At 39.7% G+C, this 22,622-nt stretch overlaps 1 protein-coding gene across 1 annotated transcript in view; it reads left to right on the top strand.

Moving 5' to 3' along the window:
• Window positions 1–22,236, top strand: part of LOC135462011 (protein kinase C-binding protein NELL1-like) — a 94,403-nt gene extending 72,167 nt beyond the window's left edge. The window contains exons 8-21 of the mRNA XM_064739345.1: window positions 67–160; window positions 6,423–6,502; window positions 6,702–6,804; window positions 8,198–8,317; window positions 10,133–10,285; window positions 13,449–13,571; window positions 14,654–14,749; window positions 15,001–15,141; window positions 16,211–16,330; window positions 17,959–18,041; window positions 18,182–18,295; window positions 18,632–18,802; window positions 19,812–20,045; window positions 20,912–22,236. Coding sequence (XP_064595415.1) covers window positions 67–160; window positions 6,423–6,502; window positions 6,702–6,804; window positions 8,198–8,317; window positions 10,133–10,285; window positions 13,449–13,571; window positions 14,654–14,749; window positions 15,001–15,141; window positions 16,211–16,330; window positions 17,959–18,041; window positions 18,182–18,295; window positions 18,632–18,802; window positions 19,812–20,045; window positions 20,912–20,953 — 1,674 coding nt within the window. The 3' untranslated portion in view covers window positions 20,954–22,236. The remainder of the gene's footprint in view (window positions 1–66; window positions 161–6,422; window positions 6,503–6,701; window positions 6,805–8,197; window positions 8,318–10,132; window positions 10,286–13,448; window positions 13,572–14,653; window positions 14,750–15,000; window positions 15,142–16,210; window positions 16,331–17,958; window positions 18,042–18,181; window positions 18,296–18,631; window positions 18,803–19,811; window positions 20,046–20,911) is intronic.
• Window positions 22,237–22,622: the final 386 nt, after the last annotated feature.

The following is a 22,622-nucleotide window of genomic DNA, read 5'->3' as shown; positions in this document are numbered from 1 at the left end:
GAATAGGTTTAAACTGAACCTTGCTTGCTATGGCCACTTCAGTCTGTGCTCTTTATATTTTTTCAGAATGGTTCGATTAATTGTAAAAAGCTGGACTGTCCTGGAGTCCTTTGTAAGCACCCAGTGTACAAAGAGGGAGAGTGCTGTCCTGTCTGTCTCAGTAAGTATACTCTGTAACAATGTATACATAGCTGAAAATGCTTATTTAGAGTGTTTTTCTTGACTGATGGACAGGTCCAGGATGGTTATCTTGACTGATAGACAGGTCCAGGATGGTTACCTTGACTGGTAGACAGGCCCAGGATGCTTACCTTGACTTATAGACAGGTCCAGGATGGTTACCTTGACTGGTAGACAGGCCCAGGGTGGTTACCTTGACTGGTAGACAGGCCCAGGATGGTTACCTTGACTGGTAGACAGGCCCAGGATGGTTACCTTGACTGATGGACAGGTCCAGAATGGTTACCTTGACTGGTAGACTTATCCATGGTGATTACCATAACTGATGAACTGACCCAGGCTGGTTACCTTGACTGATGAACTGACTTGTGGACTGATTGAGGATGGTTACTTTGATTGATGGACTGATCCATGCTGGTTACCTTGGTTGATGGACTGATCCAGGAGGGTTACCTTGATTGATAGTCAAAACTAAGATGTTATATTCACTAATAGACTGATCCATGCTGGTTACCTTGATTGATGGACTGATCCAGGATGGTTACCTTGATTGATAGTCAAAACTAAGATGTTATATTCACTGATGGACAGACCCAGACTGGTTACCTTGACTGATGAAAAGGCCAAGCTGGTTATCTTCAGATACCATTAACTTTTTAGCATTAACACTTACCAGTAGTTGTTTTTGGTGTACATGACTTTATGATTTTTTTTGTGTACATGACTTTATGACTTTTTGAACTGCTGTGTCGATCTCTGTGTGCATGCACTTTCCTTTTCATCTGTATGTGTATACACTGTCCCTTACATTTCTCTGCCTATACACTTTGCCTAAGATTTCTATGCCTATACACTATCCCTTTCCTTTTCTGTGCCTATACATCATGCCTTAGATTTCTGTGCCTATACACCGTGCCTTAGATTTCTATGCCTATACACTATCCCTCTCCTTTTCTGTGCCTATACACCATGCCTTAGATTTCTATGCCCATGCACCGTCCCTTTCATTTCTACACTATGCATTTCATTTCTATGCCTATACATTGTCCCTTTCATTTTTGTGGCTGTACCCTGTTCCTTTCATTTTCTGTGCCTACACACCATGCCTTTACATTTCTATGCCTATACACTATCACTTGCATTTATATGCGTATACACTGTCCCTTTTTTTTGTATGTCTATACACTGTTCATTACATTTCTATGCCTATACTCCATGCCTTAGATTTCTCTGCCTATACACTATCCCTTTCATTTCTATGCCTATACAATGTTCCTTTCATTTCTATCCCTATATAGTGTCTCTTACATTTCTATGCCTATGCATCGTTCCTTACATTTCTATGCCTATACACTGTCCCTTACATTTCTATGCCTATACACTGTCCCTTACATTTCTATGCCTATACACTGTCCCTAACAGTTCTAAGTCTTTGCTTTGTCCCTTACATTTTTAAGCCTTTGCACTGTCCCTTACATTTCTAAGCCTTTGCACTGTCCCTTACATTTCTAAGTCTTTGCACTGTCCCTTACATTTCTGTTCCTATACACAATTCCTTGCATCTATATATCTTAATACAGACTTAATACAGGCCTTGTCATGTGTTTACCTGTACATGGTACCTTTCAATTATGTGCATTTACTATTACTGTTGCGTCTATATACCTAGATTAATCACATGTAGGTATCATAATTATTTATGATATCATAATTCAGAAAAATTCTAGGCTTCTGATTAATCAGTCTGCCTTGGATAAGATACTACTGTCTCCGAGCAGGTGAGGAACACAGCCTCGCTCTGTGGGTATGTTTTCAGTATACCTACAGAATCACGGACTCGCTCGACAACAGGAATTGTTCTAATTGTTCAGCCTTTGACAACAACTTTTGGAAAGTCTTCTTGTGACGTCTTTTTGAGGCAATTAAATTTCACACCCTTGCAAACTTAGTCGAAAGTGACAAACAAACACTTCATCAAAGGCAAGTATTTTTTCTCATCTCAACCAAAGGGTCAGGCAATTCACAGTAAAAAGGTTAAATTCTGGTGTTAATTCAAGAAAAGTTGCTCTTTGTTGTGTATTTATTATATAGCTCAATCTGTCCGAGGACTTTCTCCCCCTGTACAAATAACGACCAAAGATACAGCTACAGCTTCAGCTGGCCTGAAGTGGATGAAGTTTTCCTATCTTCCTGTTTTGGTCAGTCAGTGCACTCTGTAACCAGGGCTTGAATATCCTAAATAGCTTCACTTACTCTTTTCTTCCCAGTAGTATGTTTCGGAATTTGGAAATCAACAGATAATGAAATTTATTCCTCAGTCAACATTTCAACCTCATCAACGTTTGCAGAAACGCAGCGAGCAAATAATACACACTGCAGTGCCCCCAAATCCTTTAGCATATAAAGTTACCTCCCTTAATTGCTCCCTTTATTAAACAGTTCCATTTTCAATTTTTTATTTATTTGATTCATATTTATGAATTTTCCACATAAGGCTCATGGGTGGAGGAAACTTGAGTATTAACCTCTGACCTTCGGCAAGTAACTGACAGACTTTTTCACTGATGATTTTTTTTCTTGCACAGCAAGCAGAAGATGTATGCCTTATTTGTGGAAGACAAGTGATCTCAGAGTATTTCATGTAAGACCACCTGAACGGCCTTACGTACATGTATGCTGTTGACAGCATATTGCCATGGGCCTCTTGATTCATACATTACATTACATTACTTACTATACTGCCAGCTCCGAAAGTTATATATTTGTTTGTGCCATGCCTGATCCTTACATGATTCAGGGCCAAGAAAATAGCTGTTTTCATCACAGGATATCTGTTTAAGAGTAGGGCAGGTTAAAAGATTACAAGGGACTCGGCTGTGGAGCAAGGATTATCAAGAGGCTTTCTGGGAGGGAGATATCCTGGCTGTTAGTAGTCTGGCTTCATCTACCTGGAAGTGCCAGGCTGCCAGAAATCTCTCACTGGCCTGTGTTAAATCCTGTTTTACTGCTGGTGTAAAAGAGGGGAATGTGGCTGGCCATGGCCAGGTCCTGTAAATCAGAGCTTCTGGGCGCAGTAAGCCTCACAAGGCGACCGTCATTAGCCGAGCTTATGTCTGCGTGCCTAGCACAGTATCTAGACACTGTTTTATATTGATCCCCTGGCGTCTGCCGAACCAGACTGAGCTATTGATTTTAGATTTTTGAAAGAGTTTTTCTGGTCCAGTCAGTATCATAACCAGAATCACCGTGTGGTGTAGCCGTTCCTTGGCTTACCTCTGTGCCAGTATTTGATACCATTTCTAGGAAGAAGCAATTACAACAGCTGTTTACATGGGTTAAATTGCCTATACGTTGTTCAACCCTGATAATAGTTGGTAGATCACAGGTCTGAATTGACTGAAGCCTTGCCATATCCCCACGGAATCCATAGGTGTAATAAATCCTCAGTAAACTGTATGGCACTGTGGTAATCTCATCTGAACTGCTGTCTGAAGGAGCAATCACTGTGAAGGACTGACAGTCTGGGGACAAGGTTTAATAGCTTAGGATGTATGGATGAAGCAAGCACACATTGGCTGCTTGTCTCAGGATGAAGCAAGCACACATTTACGCCGTGTACATATGTAGGGTTGAAGCAAGCACACATTGGTGTGTGTCAGGATGAAGCAGGCACACATTGGCTACATGTACATATGTAGGGATGAAGCAAGCACACATTGGCTACTTGTCTCAGGATGAAGCAGGCACACATTGGCTACATGTACATATGTAGGGATGAAGCAAGCACACATTGGCTACTTGTCTCAGGATGAAGCAAGCACACATTGACGGCATGTACATATGTAGGGTTAAAGCAAGCACATATTGGCTACTTGTCTGAGGATAAAGCAAGCACACATTGGTTACATGGACATATGTAGGGATGAAGCAAGCACATATTGGCTACTAGTCTCAGGATGAAGCAAGCGCACATTGGCTACATGTACATATGTGATTGCTGAAACACCTCCTGACTTACAATCATACACATGTACATTTGTAGGGGTGAAGCAGGTGCACTTTGGCTGCATATATTTGCGTATTAAGGATGAAGCCACCACACATTGGCTACTTGTCTAAGGATAAAGTAACCACACATCAAGCTACTTGGGTAAAGGTGAAGCAACCACACGCTTGGCTGTTTGTCTAAATATGAAGCCAGCACACATTGGCTACTTGTCTGAGAATAAAGCAACCACACATTGGGCTACTTGTCAAAGGATGAAGCTAGCACACATTGGCTACTTGTCTGAGGTTAAAGCAACCATACATTGGGCTACTTGTCAAAGGATGAAGCCAGCACACATTGGCAACTTGTCTGAGGATAAAGCAACCACACATAGGGCTACTTGTCAAAGGATGAAGCCAGCACACATTGGCTACTTGTCTGAGGTTAAAGCAACCAAACATTGGGCTACTTGTCAAAGGATGAAGCTAGCACACATTGGCTACGTGTACTTGTCTCCGGATGAAGCAAGCACACATTGGCTACTTGTCTAAAGATTAAGCAACCACACATTGGCTACTATTGTAGATCCTCTCTTTAGATGAATAACATTTTTATGCGGTAAAGACCACATTTGATTGGTTGCTGGTATTAAATAATTACAGTGTATGTATACAATTTATTGTATTTGAAATAATAATTGTTACTCTCTTGATAAAGATCCCAGCATGAGGATCCAAACCCATGTACCTTTTGAAATTAAAGTGGCGATGTCTTCATTATTTCATTATTCTTTTGTACACATTCAAGGCTGCCTCAGTTTACATTTGCTAGAGAATTTAGAAATGTTAAATATATAGTTAAATAAAAATGAAATATCAGAATTTCCTTCCCAGAGAAAAGTGCTATATTTTACGTAGTTAGATATCACTTATTACATTTTTGTATTTCACACCCAGCCATCTCTTAAAAAAAATGACAGATTTTGTTTCACAACATTAAAATTGGAGGTTGTTGTGATGAACGGGTAACAATAAGACAGGACTTGAGTCAACGCCTCATGTACAAATCTGTGTAGGTATACATCTAAAAAGTTTATTTTTCCATAAAGGGCAAAAGTTACCATAATTCCAATATTTCAAGCCTACACATTCTAGCTTTTCAGCAGTCTCTATCATCCCTAGTTAAACACAACTGGTGTTCACTCATCTGCTTCACATTCATATGCAGCACATTATGATATGCTTATTTATACATAGAAATTGGCCTCTGTGGCCTGCTGGTTAGCCTGCTAAGGCAGCACACTGCCAGGAGCCTCTCGCGGATCTGATCACTGTGAGGTCAAGTTCAGCTCATGCTGGCTTCCTCTTCAGACATACGTGGGAAGGTCTTCAAGAAACCTGCGGATGGTTGTGAGTTTCCTGGGCAGAGGTTTTCTCTTACCATAATGCTGGCCGCTGTGGTATAATTGAAAATATTCTTGAGTGCATCATAAAACGCTGATCAAAATAAATATATCCTTACCTACAAAAGAGTGTAGTGACTTTAAGTGCTAATAATTTCAGATAACAGATGATTGTTACTGTGTAATTCTATGTACTGTATTACAGATGATTAATACTAGCATATTCTTATATTCAGTTCAATCATTCTAATGCTCTGTTGTTCTTGCATTAGAGATGATTGTTACACTTCATGTAATTCTCTGTATTTGTATGTTACAGATGATTGTTACACTTCATATAATTCTCTGTATTTGTATGTTACAGATGATTGTTACACTTCATGTAATTCTCTGTATTTGTGTGTTACAGATGATTTTTGCACTACTGTAAATGTTGGGATAGATATAATAAGTGTTGAAAGTAGAATATTACATTTCTTTACCAGCCTTTTGGAAAGTAAAGAAATGAGTGTGTTGTTCGTGAGATGGTTTAACCATGTCAGAAAAAAGAAGCTCAATATTCGTGCTACAGTTAGATTTATATTGGCTAAAATGAGCAGAGTAGGTGTCCCAAATTTTAAAAGAAATAGGGTAATTCTCTTTATTCTATTGTTACAGATGATTGTTGCACCAATTCTCTTTATTCTATTGTTACAGATGATTGTTGCACTGATTCTCTTTATTCTATTGTTACAGATGATTGTTGCAGCAATTCTCTTTATTCTGTTGTTACAGATTATTGTTGTACTAATTCTCTTTATTCTATTGTTACAGACAATTGTTTCACTAATTCTCTTTATTCTATTGTTACAGATGATTGTTACTACCTAGGAGAGTATTATGACCATGGGGAGAGTTCTATACCCAGGCCTTGTGTTATCTGTATGTGTAATGTAAGTAACACAGATAATACCTTAAGACTTTTTCTGAAGTGTGAAGGACACAAATTTGTTGTTAATATTTTTCCAATTTTTGTTTTCACGAGGTGTAGTTCTTGGTATACGACAGAGAGCATTCTGAATTGAAGCCGACTTGGAGCCAGTTGTTGACAACCATCATCAACGTTTTTTTTCTCTGGCTATATCTCTTCAGGATGGTAATATGATCTGTGAAAAAGAAGACAGCTGCCCGCCATTAAATTGTTCAGAAGAGGATCAGTTGTCTGTTCAAGGGGAATGCTGTCCAGTGTGTAGAGGTAACCTCCCACATTACTACCAGTAATTACTGCAGCTGGTCTGACCACTCAGCCCAAGCTTAGAAAAAAAGCTGCTTTCTCTTAACCAGCTCACCCACGGAATCTTCAGGGTTACAGCTTACTGTAGCAGCAGTGCATGAAGATGACTTCTGATTTGTCCCGTCAAATGATGCACGTATATTTCTCCCGGCTTCACCGAACTTATTGGTCAGTCAGATGATCTGTTTACTTTGGCATGCTTGTGTTTAGCTTTAATAGAGTGAAGAGTTGACGTAAGCATGTCTAATAGAATAATAGGATAATAGAAGAAACAGTGAAAAAGTGTTATTAAAGGAGTTATAAAATGTTTTTTTTTTTTTTTTTACACTTCCTATAAATAAATGAATAAAAAAAACTAAATAAGTAGTAAGATACAGTGCAGTGATTGCATTCATTTCCCTGATTTTCTCCTCTTCGTAATTATTTTACTTGATTAAAGTGTACCAGTGTTATGCAAGAAGTTAAATCTGTCTTCACTTAAATTTTGTCAGTGTTTGTGTGGCTTAAAAATGTAAAACAAAACCTAATGTGAAGATTTTTGATAACAGCCGTAATAGTTGTGCAAGTCAAGTGCACTTAGTGGATTCGTAATAATTGACCTCGTTTAAGTTTCTGACAGGTGTAGGCTATCATAAGCTTCACTGGGTAGAGTTTGGGGGCAAAAGTTAGGCTTGACTGATTTATTCCGATAATATTTTTTTCCCCGATAGAAGCTTTTTGGGTGTTAAAACTGTCAAATAGGTAAAGACATCATTGAGTACAGCATTAAACACTGGTGAAATGAAAATGATTGAATAAATACATCATATTCTGCAAAACCTGTGTGGTTTCTTATTTCATTGATACGATGGACGAATTACTTGTGAAGAGCTAGATTAATTACTAGTGAAGAGCTAGATTAATTACTAGATTAATTACTAGTGAAGAGCTAGATTAATTACTAGTGAATAGCTAGATAAATTACTAGTGAAGAGCTAGACAGGTTGTTAGGCCCTAAGGTTGCTGATTTGATTTACCTCGGTTTTACAGGATGTTGCATATCGTCAGCTAGAAAAAGAAAATTAAAATTGGTTTTATAGTAGACATTTTATCTTAATTCCGATATCTTCTCACTGGCTTCAGACTCCTGATTCCAAGATCAGTTAGGTTTGTACCTGATTTGGAAATACAAATGCCACATCCAAAGTTTCAATCAAAAACTGGAATTTATTTCTTTTTGTACCGTAGGCCTGTGGCAAAGTTGCAAGGTCAGATTTCAGGTGTCACCGATGAAATGTAATATTTGAACTAATCATGGATTGGGTTTAGATGTATCAGTTGGTGATGGATGGGTGTTTCGGATTGCTGTTGTCAGGCACAGATTTCTGCTCTCAAGGCCACGACTGCCATGTCAACGCCACATGTGTCAACTTGGATACTCGCTATGCTTGTCAGTGTAGGGCTGGTTTCCATGGGGATGGGAGGGAGTGCGAAGGTAAGTCATTGTTCATATATCCTGTTGACCCAAACCGTTGTAGCATACAGAGGTATTGTTGCTAAAATGGCCATGTTTGTTTAGCAGTTTTAAATGCAGTTTTAGTCTAAACAGTTGCATTTAGAACAAAAAAAATTTCTGTTTCAAGGAATATGTGGGTACATGTAAATAGGGTACAGTAAATAAGTTTCAAATTTTCCAAGTTTCGTAGCAATACTTACAGTTCTATTTATTTGTTTATTTGATTGGTGTTTTACGCCGTACTCAAGAATATTTCACTTACACGACGGCGTCCAGGATTATGGTGGGGGCATGAGCTGGACTTGAACTCACAACGACCGCATTGGTGAGAGACTAATGGGTCATTATGCTAACCTACTGAGCTACGGAGGACCCCATTACAGTTCTAAGGAGTGACTTAAGCTAAAATGTCTTTGACATGTCAGGGTGTGGGTGTGGCAAGGCATATGCTCATGGGACTTATACACATGTACACACATGCATATCCATCTTTTCCAGTATCAGACAGGATGCTTTTGCTTAGAACAGAATTGTTTTTGTAATTGTTCTGTTACCACAGGAAACTATTCTGTTAATTCCTTAGGATCCCAGTTGTGTATACTACAATGCTTGGAGGAATCATTAGTTTGTCTGTACAAAGTACAGGTGTTGCTGATGTATGTTACACCCAAAGTGTCTGGGTCAGTATTCAGTAACGTCCAAACCAGTGTTAAGGTAAACATTAAGGGTGGTATTTAAAAAAGTACTGGATGTAATGAGCTCAGGTTTGTATGCATGTTAGGGGCCTCTGTGCCTCTGTCGGTTAGCCCGCTAGCGGAGCGTAATGACCCAAGAGTCTCTGACCAATGCGGTCGCTGTGAGTTCAAGTCCAGCTCATGCTGGCTTCCTCTCCCGCCGTACATGGGAAGGTCTGGCAGCAACCTGCGGACGGTCGTGGATTTCCTCCTGGCTCTGCCGGGTTTTCTCCCACCATAATGCTGGCCGCCATCATATAAGTGAAATATTCTTGAGCACGGCATAAAACACAAATCACATAAATAAATAAATGAATTTGTATGCATGCACAGAAATATAATAATATGAGGAGGATGCTCCATCATTAATGCCCTACAATGTATGTGCACATTTATTATAGTAAAATACAAAATTCATAACCTGACAACTTGTGTATTGGAATCAGTGTTACTATAGATGTGGTATCTTGAAAAGCGCTGCAAGCATTGAGCTCTGCCTGTGCATACATATACATGGAAAGTACAGGGTGGGCGGGATGCTCAATTGTGCATGCTCTGTGGGCATATTACATGTAACTATCTGTGTTATTCACCATTAATTATGAAAATTCTTGACTTTAAAGTTGGATGAACCGGCCCCGATAGCACAGTTGGTAGAGCGTATGATTTAGAATGGTAGGTCCAGGGTCAATCCTGGGTTGAGTTACACTTAAGGCCTTAAAAGAGGCACGCACTCACTCACTCACTCACTCAAAGTTTGATGAGACAATCTTTTTGGTAGTCTTGCTACCAAATCTAAGTTTTCAATCGGTGGTAGGTGTATGGAAGGATCGAGTCTGCAATTGGTGGAGACACTTTGTTATAGCAGTCTGAACTTCGTACAAGTGTCACATCATCCAGAGATAATTATTATTTGATAATTATTTATGTTATTTGATAATTATTTATATTATTTGTACCATCAGTGCAGTTGAAAAGTAATAATTTAATAATCCAATTCTTGAGTAGAGCTTAAACAACAATCGAATAAATAGATTGAATCAATGATGGATTATTCCAGATGTTGACGAATGCTTGACCGAGGGAGGAAGAAATGGTCACCACTGCCATGGCAACACATTCTGCGTGAACACAATTGGTGCATACCGATGCCAGTGTGCTGGGGGTCACAAAAAGGGGAGGAACGATGACTCAAGTGACGACTTGTGTGAAGGTAGCGCGGGTTTAGTGCTTGTACAGTCTGTGATGGTGGTTGGAGCCTGTCTACTGTTTGGTGGGGTCCTGTAAGGGCAGGCAGCATGTGTATGTGTGTGTGCGCCAATACGCATACGTACAAAACTGTGCACAGTTTGTATAAACAGAGAAATCCCGGACTAATTCTAGATGTCTACAGTATTTTATATGTGCTTACCACTTTGTACAGTATTCTGTATTTGCTACACTCCCGATTGGGCGACCAGATCTGTGAGTATATAATAGAGAGGAATTCTCCCAGTCATGGTGTAGAAAGTCTATTTTCTAGTTGGGAGAGAAATGCGATAATGTAAAAAAACAATTAGTCCAAACAAAAAAAAAAAAAAACAAAAAAAAAAAATTAAAATTACAAAAAAAGACGAAAAAAGAAAAACAGAATTATAATGAAACAAATACAGAAAGCATTTGTTATGATGACTCAATTTTTCTACCTCTGGGATAAATCAGCTGTAGGTTTTAAGGAAAAATAAATCCCATTTCCTTTTTACAAAATACTTTTCTCTGTGTTTGTTTTTCATTGGTGCATGACCATGTGTCGTGCGTCCAAAATCTGGCAAAGCTAAGAGAGGACTTCATGCAAGGCCAACTAAACAGATGTAAATTAGACTAGATTTCCAGTCAGACTCCTCACCTGTTTAGTCACCTGCTTGTGGTCATTTTCTCTTGCCTTTACTGCATTCAGAACAATATGCTGCAAAATACTGCTTCATCTGTAAATTCGGGGTGAAAAAAGAACAACCCCAAGGAAATGGTGATTTATTTTTTCTTTCTGTGCTGCAATTGAACAAACATGCTGTTTTTGGTGAAATATTTAAGAGGAAGTGTATATGGATATTCCCTTAATCGTTGTTACATGAAGGAAGTATTCTGCAGCTATGGTTCAAGGGGTTTACAGTGAAGGGGACATGGTGCCTTATCGTTGCCTGATAGCATCGTGCATGCATTACCGGGTACTAGGAATTCTATCAGACAAGAAAGATGAACATTTTACAATGTATGTGTCTATGTACTGCGCATGGGTAACAGTCTCGTTATAAGCCTACCTTTTGTCAATAGCAGTGTACTAAGCTTAAGTATTTAATCAAATAACTTCTCTAAAAACTTAATTTTTTTAAGGGTGTTTCGAAGGTCTTAATGCTGACATGACATTGATGACTTGGACTTCAAGGCTGTTCGACTTCAAGGACACATGACCTAAAACTAAGTGTTTAAATCATATTTCATATGTTGACCTGGGTGAAACTTGCCTTTGTGGGAAAGGCCTGTGGACATTGAGGATAATGGAGGGCTGAAATAGGGGCTAAAATATTGCTATTAAATGATAATTCACTCTTCCGTACACAAAAATACAAGCTGTTTCATAAAATAAATCTAAAACTTGATGTAATTAACAAACCGAAATGTTATCGTTGAGAAAATAAGCTGTGGAGTGCTATTTTCCTCTGATTGAATGATTGTCAGATTGTCATTAGTATTTGACTCCTTAAGCCAGATATAGCTTTTCGGAATGGTGCATCAGTGTGCATGTGCAAAACGGATCTTATGTGGGACAAACAAACCATTTATACCTATGCTACTACACACCTGTCTTTGACTTGAAACTACTGGGGGTATGTAGGGCTGTTTGCCCCACAGTGATGGTCATTTACACTTCCTGTAACTATCTCAGTTATTAAACTGATTCATGGCTGATGAAATTTTTGATGGCCAGGTATGGAAGAGGTCAGGCTAACCAGGTGAGGTATGAGTGTCTGGGAGATACCTATTAAGGTTTGTTGGGTTGATACGGTGGAGTGAGATGGAATGAAACCCAGGGAGGTAGAAGAGATATGTAATGGTCACGTTTCATGTCTGAAAACTGAATGGGTGGTGAGAATCGGGTGAATGAGTTTGATCCATATCAGGTGTTTGGTGGGGCATATTAGGGTTTGGAGGCTGGGTGTGGTTTAGAGTGGTTGAAGTTGGGTGGGGTGTAGTGTGGTTGGGTGTGGATTAGTGTGGTTTAGGTTTGGTGGGGTATGTGGAGGCTGGGTGTGGTTTAGAGTGATTGAAGTTGGGTGGGGTGTAGTGTGGTTGGGTGTGGATTAATGTGGTTTAGTTTTGGTTGAGTGTGTGGAGGCTGGGTGTGGTTTAGAGTGGTTGAAGTTGGGTGGAGTGTAGTGTGGTTGGGTGTGGATTAGTGTGGTTTAGGTTTGGTGGGGTATGTGAAGGCTGGGTGTGGTTTAGAGTGGTTGAAGTTGGTAGGGTGTAGTGTGGTTGGGTGGGATTAGTGTGGTTGAGGTTTAGTGGGGTATGTGGAGGCTGGGTGTGGGTTAGAGTGATTGAAGTTGGGTAGGGTGTAGTGTGGTTGGGTGTGGATTAGTGTGGTTGAGGTTGGGTGGGGTCCGTGGAGGCTGGGTGTGGTTTAGAGTGGTTGAAGTTGGTAGGGTGTAGTGTTGTTGGGTGTGGTTTAGGTTTGGTGGGTTATGTGTAGGCTGGGTGTGGTTTAGAGTGGTTGAAGTTGGTAGGGTGTAGTGTGGTTGGGTGTGGATTAGTGTGGTTGAGGTTGGGTGGGGTATGTGGAGGCTGGTTATGGTTTAGAGTGGTTGAAGTTGGTAGGGTGTAGTGTGGTTGGGTGTGGATTAGTGTGGTTGAAATTGGGTGGGGTCTGTGGAGGTTGGGTGAAGTATGTTGGGGCAGGTGGGTTGCTTGGAGATTGGGTGGGGTGGTTTATGTTGAGTGGAAATTAGATGGGTGGGTAGATTTTGCGTGGTTGAGAGGAGCTTGGGCGGGTTGGGTTCTTGTTGGGTGGGGTTTGTGAAGGACAGGTGGGTTGGGTGAATGGTGTGTGAGAAGGTTTTGTGGGAGCTGGGTGGGGTATTTGGAGTCTGGGTTGAGTGGGATGTGTGGTGGTTGGTAAAGGCAAAACATTAGGATGTGTGAAAGCTAGGTGACGGTTGTGTTAGATTAATTAGAACAGGTTAAATTTATGAGAGATCTTGTCTCATTGGCAAATTTATCACTTCTGATCACGTAATGGTCACAATGAGTTGTGAGGTAATGGTAATGCTCCAAACCTCACTGTCCTGTGAGAGCAGATGTTGTGTGTGGACACAGGTGCTATGTAACATTCTGTTCCTCAGATGTGGACGAATGTGACACTGAGGCCCATACATGTGGTGAGCAGGCAGTATGTGTGAACACAGCCGGAAGTTACATCTGCCAGTGTCAGACCGGCTACTCCCTCCAGGGGGGACATTGCCAGCGTAAGTTCAACAATCCCTGTGTATCAGTGTTATGTTGTATCATAGTTAGACAAAAACAAGGGCTTTTTATCCTTCCGTCTCGCACACTTTGCGCAATAACGGCATGAAATATTGTGCATTTCAGTTTGATGAAATTTTGTGTGCACGTCTCCGTGGTGAAAATCAAGTTTGGAAACCAGCCTAACTTGCGCTCATGTTTGGTATATTGAATGAATTCTGTGATTTTCATTGGATGCCAATGTGTTAACATGCCAAGCAATGACCCAGGAACCTCCTACCAGTGTGGTCACTGTGAGTTCAGTGCTTTCTGGCTTCCTCTCAGGCCGTACGTGGGATGGTCTGCCAGCTACCTGTGGATTTCTGTGGGTTTGTGCCGGACTCTGCCTGGTTTCCTCCCAAAGTAATGGTGGCCCCTGTCATATTAGTGAAATGTTCTTGAGAACGGCGTAAAACATCTATCAAATAAATAAGTCCTTATATCAAACCCTGAAAGGTATCTCAAGACACATTGCATGTAATGAGCTCAGGTTTGCATACATTTAGAGCACAGTAACACAAGTGGTATATCATTGTGGCACTCTGCATATTAATTGCCATAAATTATAAAATTCACGAATATCCAGGCAAATGTTCAGGGGTGGTATCTCAAAAAGTGGTGGATATATTGAGCTGAGGTGATATATATATACATGTAAAGCACATAAGGGGGATTTGCTATCGTTGATGTTCTGTGTGTGTATTAATTACCTTCAATTACAATATTCAAGAGATCCGTGCTTGATTTTCTTGAACTGAAGTTTTGCGTCCATGTGTGTCTTACAGGCAACATCTTGTAGGCTTGCTTAAAAATCAGCTTCCTGATAATTTTTTTGTTTTGGTTGGAAACGAAAATATGTAATCAGAGTGACTACCTTTGTTCAACAATGGATTAAAAATAATCTAATTTTAATTAAGTCTCAACTGTACAATGTCTTCAGAATAAGTTGTTAGATTTCCTTGTTTAAATTTGTTCATTGTTTTTTTTTTATCATTAAAAATGAGAAGTTGACCCTTTCTTATGTTAAAATTTTTTTTGCCTTTAGCCTCTTGTTCTGGAGAGTGTCAAAATGGCGGCCATTGCATTGCTCCAGAGACATGCTCCTGTCGTCATGGTTATATGGGTCCTTTTTGTGAAATAGGTAGGTAGGATTTGTTTTGCTTGGGGGGGGGGGGGGGGGGGGTGTGTCGTAAAATGACCTCTTTTCATTATCCCCACGTACTGAAATGCAGAGTGTGACTTTTGACAGACCAGACATTCTACAGGTATTCTTATTCGTGAATACCTGTTAAAGGGGCAGTAACTCTGACCTTGAACTTTAATATAGAGAAGAGCTTTTAGAGTTATCTCCTCCTGAAAAGGCACTGTAGCAACGAGTTTTGGCCATTGCAGATGTTGACGAATGTAATTTGGCTATAGCCACTTGTGGCCCCCACTCGTTGTGCATGAACTTGCCCGGTTGGTACCATTGCCAGTGTGAGGAGGGATATCACAGTCTGTGGACAGACAACCAGTATGGCCGGCTCTGCTTAGGTGAGACTTGTACCATATTTATCTACCAGCAGTTGATTCAGGATTGAAATAATGTATTCAGTATCAAGCACTTGAATTCAACCTACATTTTACCAATTTCACAGGAAATGAGTGTAAATATTTAGTTGTTTGGTTTCCAAACTTTGCGCAGAACATGAATGCATTTTTCATAAAGATTGAAGGATAATAATGGTGCTTGAGGAAACCTTGAGATAAATCCAATGGGTATATATTTTCTCAGGAAGACAAAGCATTAATGATACACAGAAGCCTCCAGTGTTTTCTGTGTCTGATATGGTTTATGAATATGACAGTATCATTTGAACACAGAGCTAAACTTCACTTTCAGTGAAAATGACTAACCTAGGCCTAGTTTGAAACACTTGGACAGTGATAATCGCAGCTTTACCAGATTTTCAACCAAGCACCAAGTGGTTTCAGGGGTGATAAGGTTCAAATTTCAACCAAACAATTCCCATTTTCATGAATCCAGCTTTATAGAATGCAAATGAAAAAGTGCAAGAATGTTGCTCGCTCACACTTTTACTACAGACTTGAGCAGTCCAGTCATCTCTACCATGATGATTGCTATGACATGTAGGCTGATTTTTAAACATACTGTGTTGAAACTTTTCTCATATCACCCATACCTGTCTCTTGTGACAGCTTTCATGCAGTGGCCTCGGGGTACATGCCTGCGTGTTGTGAAACAACCTCATGTTGTATACAAAGTTATCGGGAAATTACTATTTTTGTTTATTTTGCCCCTGCAACTAATGAAATATTTGAAATAGATCATAATCATTTCAATTTCAAGAGGTATTGCACTTGAACTCCATTTGTCTTCGCAAGTTGTCTGGTTGTGGTAAGTCATCGTACAGATTGGTGAGAAATTGTGTTCATTTTTCTACAATTTTGTGCTTATTTGATAAATAGATTATTAAGAGTATGTGTTGCCCTTGAGGTTAGTTGCTTCAGTTGATTGAGAGGTCTACCTCATTTCAAGATGATAATGTAATATCAGTAACCAGTCCCAGCGATACATGCTTCCATGTTTTCTTTTGACTAGATATTAATGAATGTACTGGGGAGGGGGATGGCCATACCTGTCATCCCAGTCTGACATGTGAGAATACAGAAGGGGGTTATCAGTGCTTGTGTCCTCACCCAAGGGGCAACTGTGTCTTCAGTGAGTACTTCTACTTTTGCTTCTTAAGAAAATTTGTTTAATATTTAAAATATTTTGTCAACGGCTCTGAAGTGAATATGTACTTGCATATTAGTCATTGTAATTTGCAAGTGTTCCTATGTCAGTTTCTAAGCTGGGTAGTGTCCAAACTGAAAAGCTCTAGGGTGGAGTGAGTGAGTGAGTGCTTGGGGTTTAACGTCGTACTCAACAATTTTTCAGTCATATGACAACGAAGGAATCATTAGGGTGCATGTACGTGTAATGTGCCTCCCTTGTTGCAGGACGGATTTCCACTGCTCTTTTATTTAGTGCTGCTTCACTGAGACGACTTACCGAAGGCAAGTAAGCCGCCCCGCCCGAGCCATTATACTGATACGGGTTAACCAGTCGTTGCACTATCCCCATCATGCTGAACGCCAAATGAGGAAGTTACAACTTCCTCTTTTAAAGTCTTAGGTGTGACTCGATCAAAGATTGAGCCTGGATCTACCGGTCCCGAAGCGGACGCTGTGCTATCCGGGCCGGTCTCTAGGGTGGATAAACTAAACCTGTGCAAAGAATGACCTTTGGGGTGCCAGTACAGAAAATGTGTAAATAATGGCATTACCTATGTGCTACTACATTGTTGACTGTGTGATGTGAAAGCAGTTATCACCAAGGACACAGGAGGTGCTGGTTCAAATACACCGGATACACCGGACGCTTGATACACCGGGCCCTTGATACACAGAACCCTTGATACACCTGAATGTTGATACACCGGACACTTGATACACCTGAATGTTGATACACTGGACCCTTGATACACCTGAATGTTGATGCATCGGATGCTTGATACACCGGATGTTTGATACACCGGACCCTTGATACACAGAACCCTTGATGCACTGGAATGTTGATACACCTGGCCCTTGGTACACCGGACCCTTGATACACCTGAACGTTGATACACCAGACCCTTGATACACCGGAATGTTGATACACCGGGCCCTTGATACACCGGACCCTTAATACACCGGACCTTTGATACACCGAGCCCTTGATACAACAGGCCCTTGATACACTGGACGCTTGATACACTGCACCCTTGATACACCGAACCCTTGATACACCGGACGCTTGATACACCGGACACTTGATACACCGGACGCTTGATACACCGGATGCTTGATACACCAAAATCTTGTCAACACTGGCTGATTTATACGGTCCACTTTTATCCATTTAAATTACCTACAATCCAATCTAGTATACCGGAACCAGTGAACTCTGGCTGTGTTTATTAACTCAAGTTGTGCAACATTGCTAATCACACCTGTGAAAATGTACACTGCAATGGGTTTTTTTTTGGGGGGGGGGAGGGGGAGGAAGAACTGTGAATTGTTGGTTTTCACAGATTTCACTGTAAATATTATATATTGTTGACTGTGCAGTTATTTATGGAGTTTTGTGAACTGATGAGAATTAGGGTGTAATTTTGTCGAAATATAGTATAAAATATTGTAGATGGGTTTATGTTATTTAAGTGTTTAAACCCTGGAGTAATACTCAGTGTATTGTAGACTATTTTTTTAAGAGAATATAACCGTAAATTCAGATGATGCATGTTGTGTTTTAATGTATTTCAGACTGTGTGTATGATGGGGAGGAACATGAGGGTGGCACTAACTGGACTCATACAGAGGAGCCGTGTACCCAGTGTACTTGTCAGGTAATTAGGTTGAGAGTTCAAATCTACCAGTGCTCATTTTGTTTTGAGGATTTACTTACTGCAGTAAGTACCAGTGACAGATAACGAAGTAAATCCAACAATTTTATACTTATGAGTGATGCTGAATTTTTACTTTTCAGAAAGACCTTGACAAATTTAGTGTGCTAAGTTTTAGTTTCAGTCTATACTTCAATAGCCTAGTGGCTCAGTTGGTCAGCTTAATGACCCAGGAGTCTCTCACCAGTGCGGTGGCTGTGAGTTCAAGTCCAGCTCATGCTGGCTTCCTCTCTGGCCGTCGGTGGGAAGGTCTGCTGGCAACCTGCGGATGGTCATGGGTTTCTCCAACCATAATGCTGGCCGCCATCGTATAAGTGAAATATTTTTGAGTACGGCGTAAAACACGAATCAGATAAATAAATAAATAAATCAATAGCCTAGTGAATAGATATGCTGTCATTCATAAAGCAGAGTAATTGCATTTGTGAAATTGTTAATAATTCTATTTGATTCATGCTATTCATAATCACTCTTAAGTATGCCAGAACATTTTCCAGATGCATTAATCAGTGTTGTTGATGTTGTTGTGATAGGCTGGTGTTACGGAGTGTCATCATAAGACATGCGACTGTAGCGCCCCAACAGTGAACTACAAGTGCTGCCCCCATTGTGACTTCAACTCCCAGTGTAACCACCAAGAGTTACCTCTCTTGCTCCAGAATGGAGATCAGTGGCTATTCCAGTGCCAGATCTGTGAATGTTTGGTGAGTGGTAGAGTAGCAGGTGATATTGGTGAGCCATAATGGTTGATTTGTAGTGTGCATCATGTTTGGTTACAGTTGATCATGCAAAACTAGCACCTGGTATTTGTAGTGTGTGTCATGTTTGGTTACAGTTGATAAGACCAGCACCTGGTATTTGTAGTGAGGGTCATGTTTGGTTACAGTTGATCGCTTAAGACTAACACCTGGTGTTTGTAGTGTGCGTCATCTTTGGTTACAGTTGATCATTTAAGACTAACGCCTGGTGTTTGTAGTGTGTGTCATGTTTGGGTACAGTTGATCACTTAAGACCAGCACCTGGTATATGTAGTGTGCGTTATGTTTGGTTACAGTTGATCACTTAAGACTACCACCTGGTATTTGTAGAGTGTGTCTCGTTTGGTTACAGTTGATTATGCAAGACCAGCACCTAGTATTTGTAGTGTGCATCATGTTTGGTTACAGTTGATCATGCAAGACTACCACCTGGTGTTTGTAATGTGTGTCATGTTTGGTTACAGTTGATCGCTTAAGACTAGTACCTGGTATTTGTAGAGTGCATTATGTGTGGTTACAGTTGATTGCTTAAGACTAGTACCTGGTATTTGTACTGTGCATTATGTGTGGTTACAGTTGATCTCTTAAGACTAGCATCCGGTATTTGTAGTGTGTGTCATGTTTGGGTACAGTTGATCGATTAAGACTAGTACCTGGTATTTGTAGTGTGCGTTATGTTTGGTTACAATAGATAGATTTTACGAAGGATACAGCAATGTGTAGAAGTTGAGTTTGTGATATATAAAACAGCATGGAGTCAGCCAGGATGATATTGATAAAAGATCATGCGTTAAACTAAGACATTTTACTTTTAATGCCTTTTTGTGGCACAAAATGGAATCAGTTTCTTGAGTTAACAAGTGTGTTATAAAAGGTTTTGCTCATTTATATAAAAAAAAAAAAACGTTAAAAAAATTGTAAATGTTAATGGCAGTTACAATCTAATATTCATCAGGATGGTGAGATTGACTGCTGGCCAATGGATTGCCCCACTGTTACCTGCCAATCACAAGTACAGTTGCCAGGCGACTGCTGCCCTCGATGTGCTGAAGATAACCCTTGTCTATTAGATCAGTCTGTGGGGGGCATGGACCTGTCGCAATCAACCTGTGTCTATAAACAGTTCACCTATCCAAACAGTCATGTCTGGACCCTCGACAATGACCCCTGTACATTTTGTGAGTGCAAGGTAAGAAGCTTAAAAGCACAGCCAAGTAAACAAATACAAAATTTTGGAGATACATAAAAACATGTATGTCTACGATTGGTGGGTGTAAGAAACAAGAATATATGATTCTTGTCAGTGTCGCAAATGATAGCACATTTTTCGTGTGGACAGCTTAAATTGATTAGTCAATGAATTTTGTTTTTGACAAATAAAGTTTGTATGGCTTGTCACTTCTGATGCTGAGGATAAGCACTCTCAAGTTCACACTCAGAGAGCAAAATATCATTGGGTTTTTTTGAGGCGTTGGGGGTATATTTTGTCAAATGCATGTTAATTTCAGTCAATAACACATGGCATATTTATTCAGTTAATTAAACTTGGATTATGGCAACGATCAACGAATCTGTTTAATTGTGTGTGTTTACCAACTTTAAGTACTGAAAGATCAAATTCACTCATTCCGCTGTTGTTGTAGTCCTATACATTTTGTGGACTAACAATTTTGTACAAGATACATGCTGTAGATCAAAATTCCTGGCTTTTAAGAATACATGCTTTGTGAATGGCCCCTTTGTGCATTGAGGAGAGTCCTGGACGTCAAAATTAGCAGAAATACATGTGTGTTGTTAAATTAATATGTTAATGCTTGTAACAAGATTTAGGTTGTTTTGCTTTAGATTGTTTCAATCACATGCACAAGCTGTATTTAGACATCGTATTGTTTATTTGCTCTGAACAACAATCGTTTGTTTCATTCAATCTTTTGACCTATGGTAAGTGTGTCAAATTTTATGGCAGAACTGTAACTCAAAAAGGGTATAATTACGGGAGTGTTGTGGGAGGATTGTTACCTGACCACCATTCATTGTGTTTATGTTTTGTTTCAGGCTGGTCATATTTGTTGTGCTTTCAACCAGACATGTGTTTAGGAGAATAAGCTGATAATAGTCCTCTTGAGCTCTTTGGAGAATTAACCTACATTGGTGATATCCTTTGGAGAATTAATCTACACTGGTGATATCCTTTGGAGAATTAACCTACAGTGGTGATATCCTTTGGAGAATTAACCTAGAGTGGTAATATCTTTTGGTTTGAGATATATGGAGAATGCCTTACCATGTAACATCTGTCTTGAGCTCTATTGAGTATTAACCTAGACTGGTAATAATAATACTGGGATTATCTAGACTGGTAACATCACCCTTCAAATATTGGAGAATTAGTATAGACAGGTAACATCACTCTTCAGATATATGGAGAATTAGTATAGACTGGTAACATTACCCTTCAGATATTGGAGAATTAGTATAGACAGGTAACATCACTCTTCAGATATTGGAGAATTAGTATAGACAGGTAACATCACCCTTCAGATATTGGAGAATTAGTATAGACAGGTAACATCACCCTTCAGATATTGGTGAAATAGTATAGACAGGTAACATCACCCTTCAGATATTGGTGAATTAATATAGACAGGTAACATCACCCTTCACATATTGGAGAATTAGTATAGACAGGTAACATCACCCTTCAGATATTGGTGAATTAATATAGACAGGTAACATCACCCTTCACATATTGGAGAATTAGTATAGACAGGTAACATCACCCTTCAGATGTTGGTGAATTAGTATAGACAGGTAACATCACTCTTCAGTTATTGGAGAATTATCCCAGACATGTAACATCACACTTCAGATCTCTGGAGAATTATCCCAGACAGGTAATATATCACTCTTCAAATATTGGAGAAATAGCCTAGATCGGTAACATCACCCTTCAAATATTGGAGAATTATCCCAGACAGATAACATCACACTTCATATATTGGAGAATTATGCTGTGTTCAGTATCATTCGTACAGTTTCGCCAGTCTTTGCCATTGAAACAAGATGGTGACTGCATAGGCAGTTCGTTCTTCTGTCCTGCTGGCAGTATCTTGTTGCTGTTGTTGTTTTATCACAGTGACATTGAAGACATGCATGGACAGAGGATGTGAAAGTTTATAAACTGTTTGGTATACTTGTTCCTCGTCCGCAAACTTTGCTGAACTTCCCAAGGTGAAGGTTACTACAAACTTGATCCTTCAGTATTATCCTGTACATTGGTAACATCACTCTTCAGATTTATGGAGAATGGCATAGACAAAATATTGTCAAGCATTTTGCAGCTACTTTTCTTGAAACACTCAGCTACATTTTTGTATTTGTGAACTCAGAGCAAATTTTTGTACACTTTTTAAGAGTCTTCCATTATTGCTTTTGTTGCAAAACTGTAATGAGTGTTGTGTTCGCTATGTTATTTAGCATTAGTTAAAATAATTACCTGGTAGACCAGTTGATGTACGAGATCTGCATATACATATATTTCTATATTTAGTCCAGGCTGTGTTGTCTACAGCTCCCAACTCCTCCATTGTTATATTCATTATGCTGTCAGTGTATTACAAAAGCTGAACAATATAAACAATTAAATTCTCGACTGTTTGGAGTGAATTTGAGATTTTGATTCCATCTCTATATAAACTCAATATTTCCCACAAACATTTTTTCTATATTACAAAAATGTGAAGTATGTCATGTTACTAAATTAGAT

The sequence above is a fragment of the Liolophura sinensis genome, chromosome 1 (genome assembly GCF_032854445.1).
Source record: "Liolophura sinensis isolate JHLJ2023 chromosome 1, CUHK_Ljap_v2, whole genome shotgun sequence".
In the NCBI taxonomy this organism is placed as follows: domain Eukaryota; kingdom Metazoa; phylum Mollusca; class Polyplacophora; order Chitonida; family Chitonidae; genus Liolophura; species Liolophura sinensis.
This window is presented reverse-complemented; position numbering and strand designations above follow the sequence as displayed.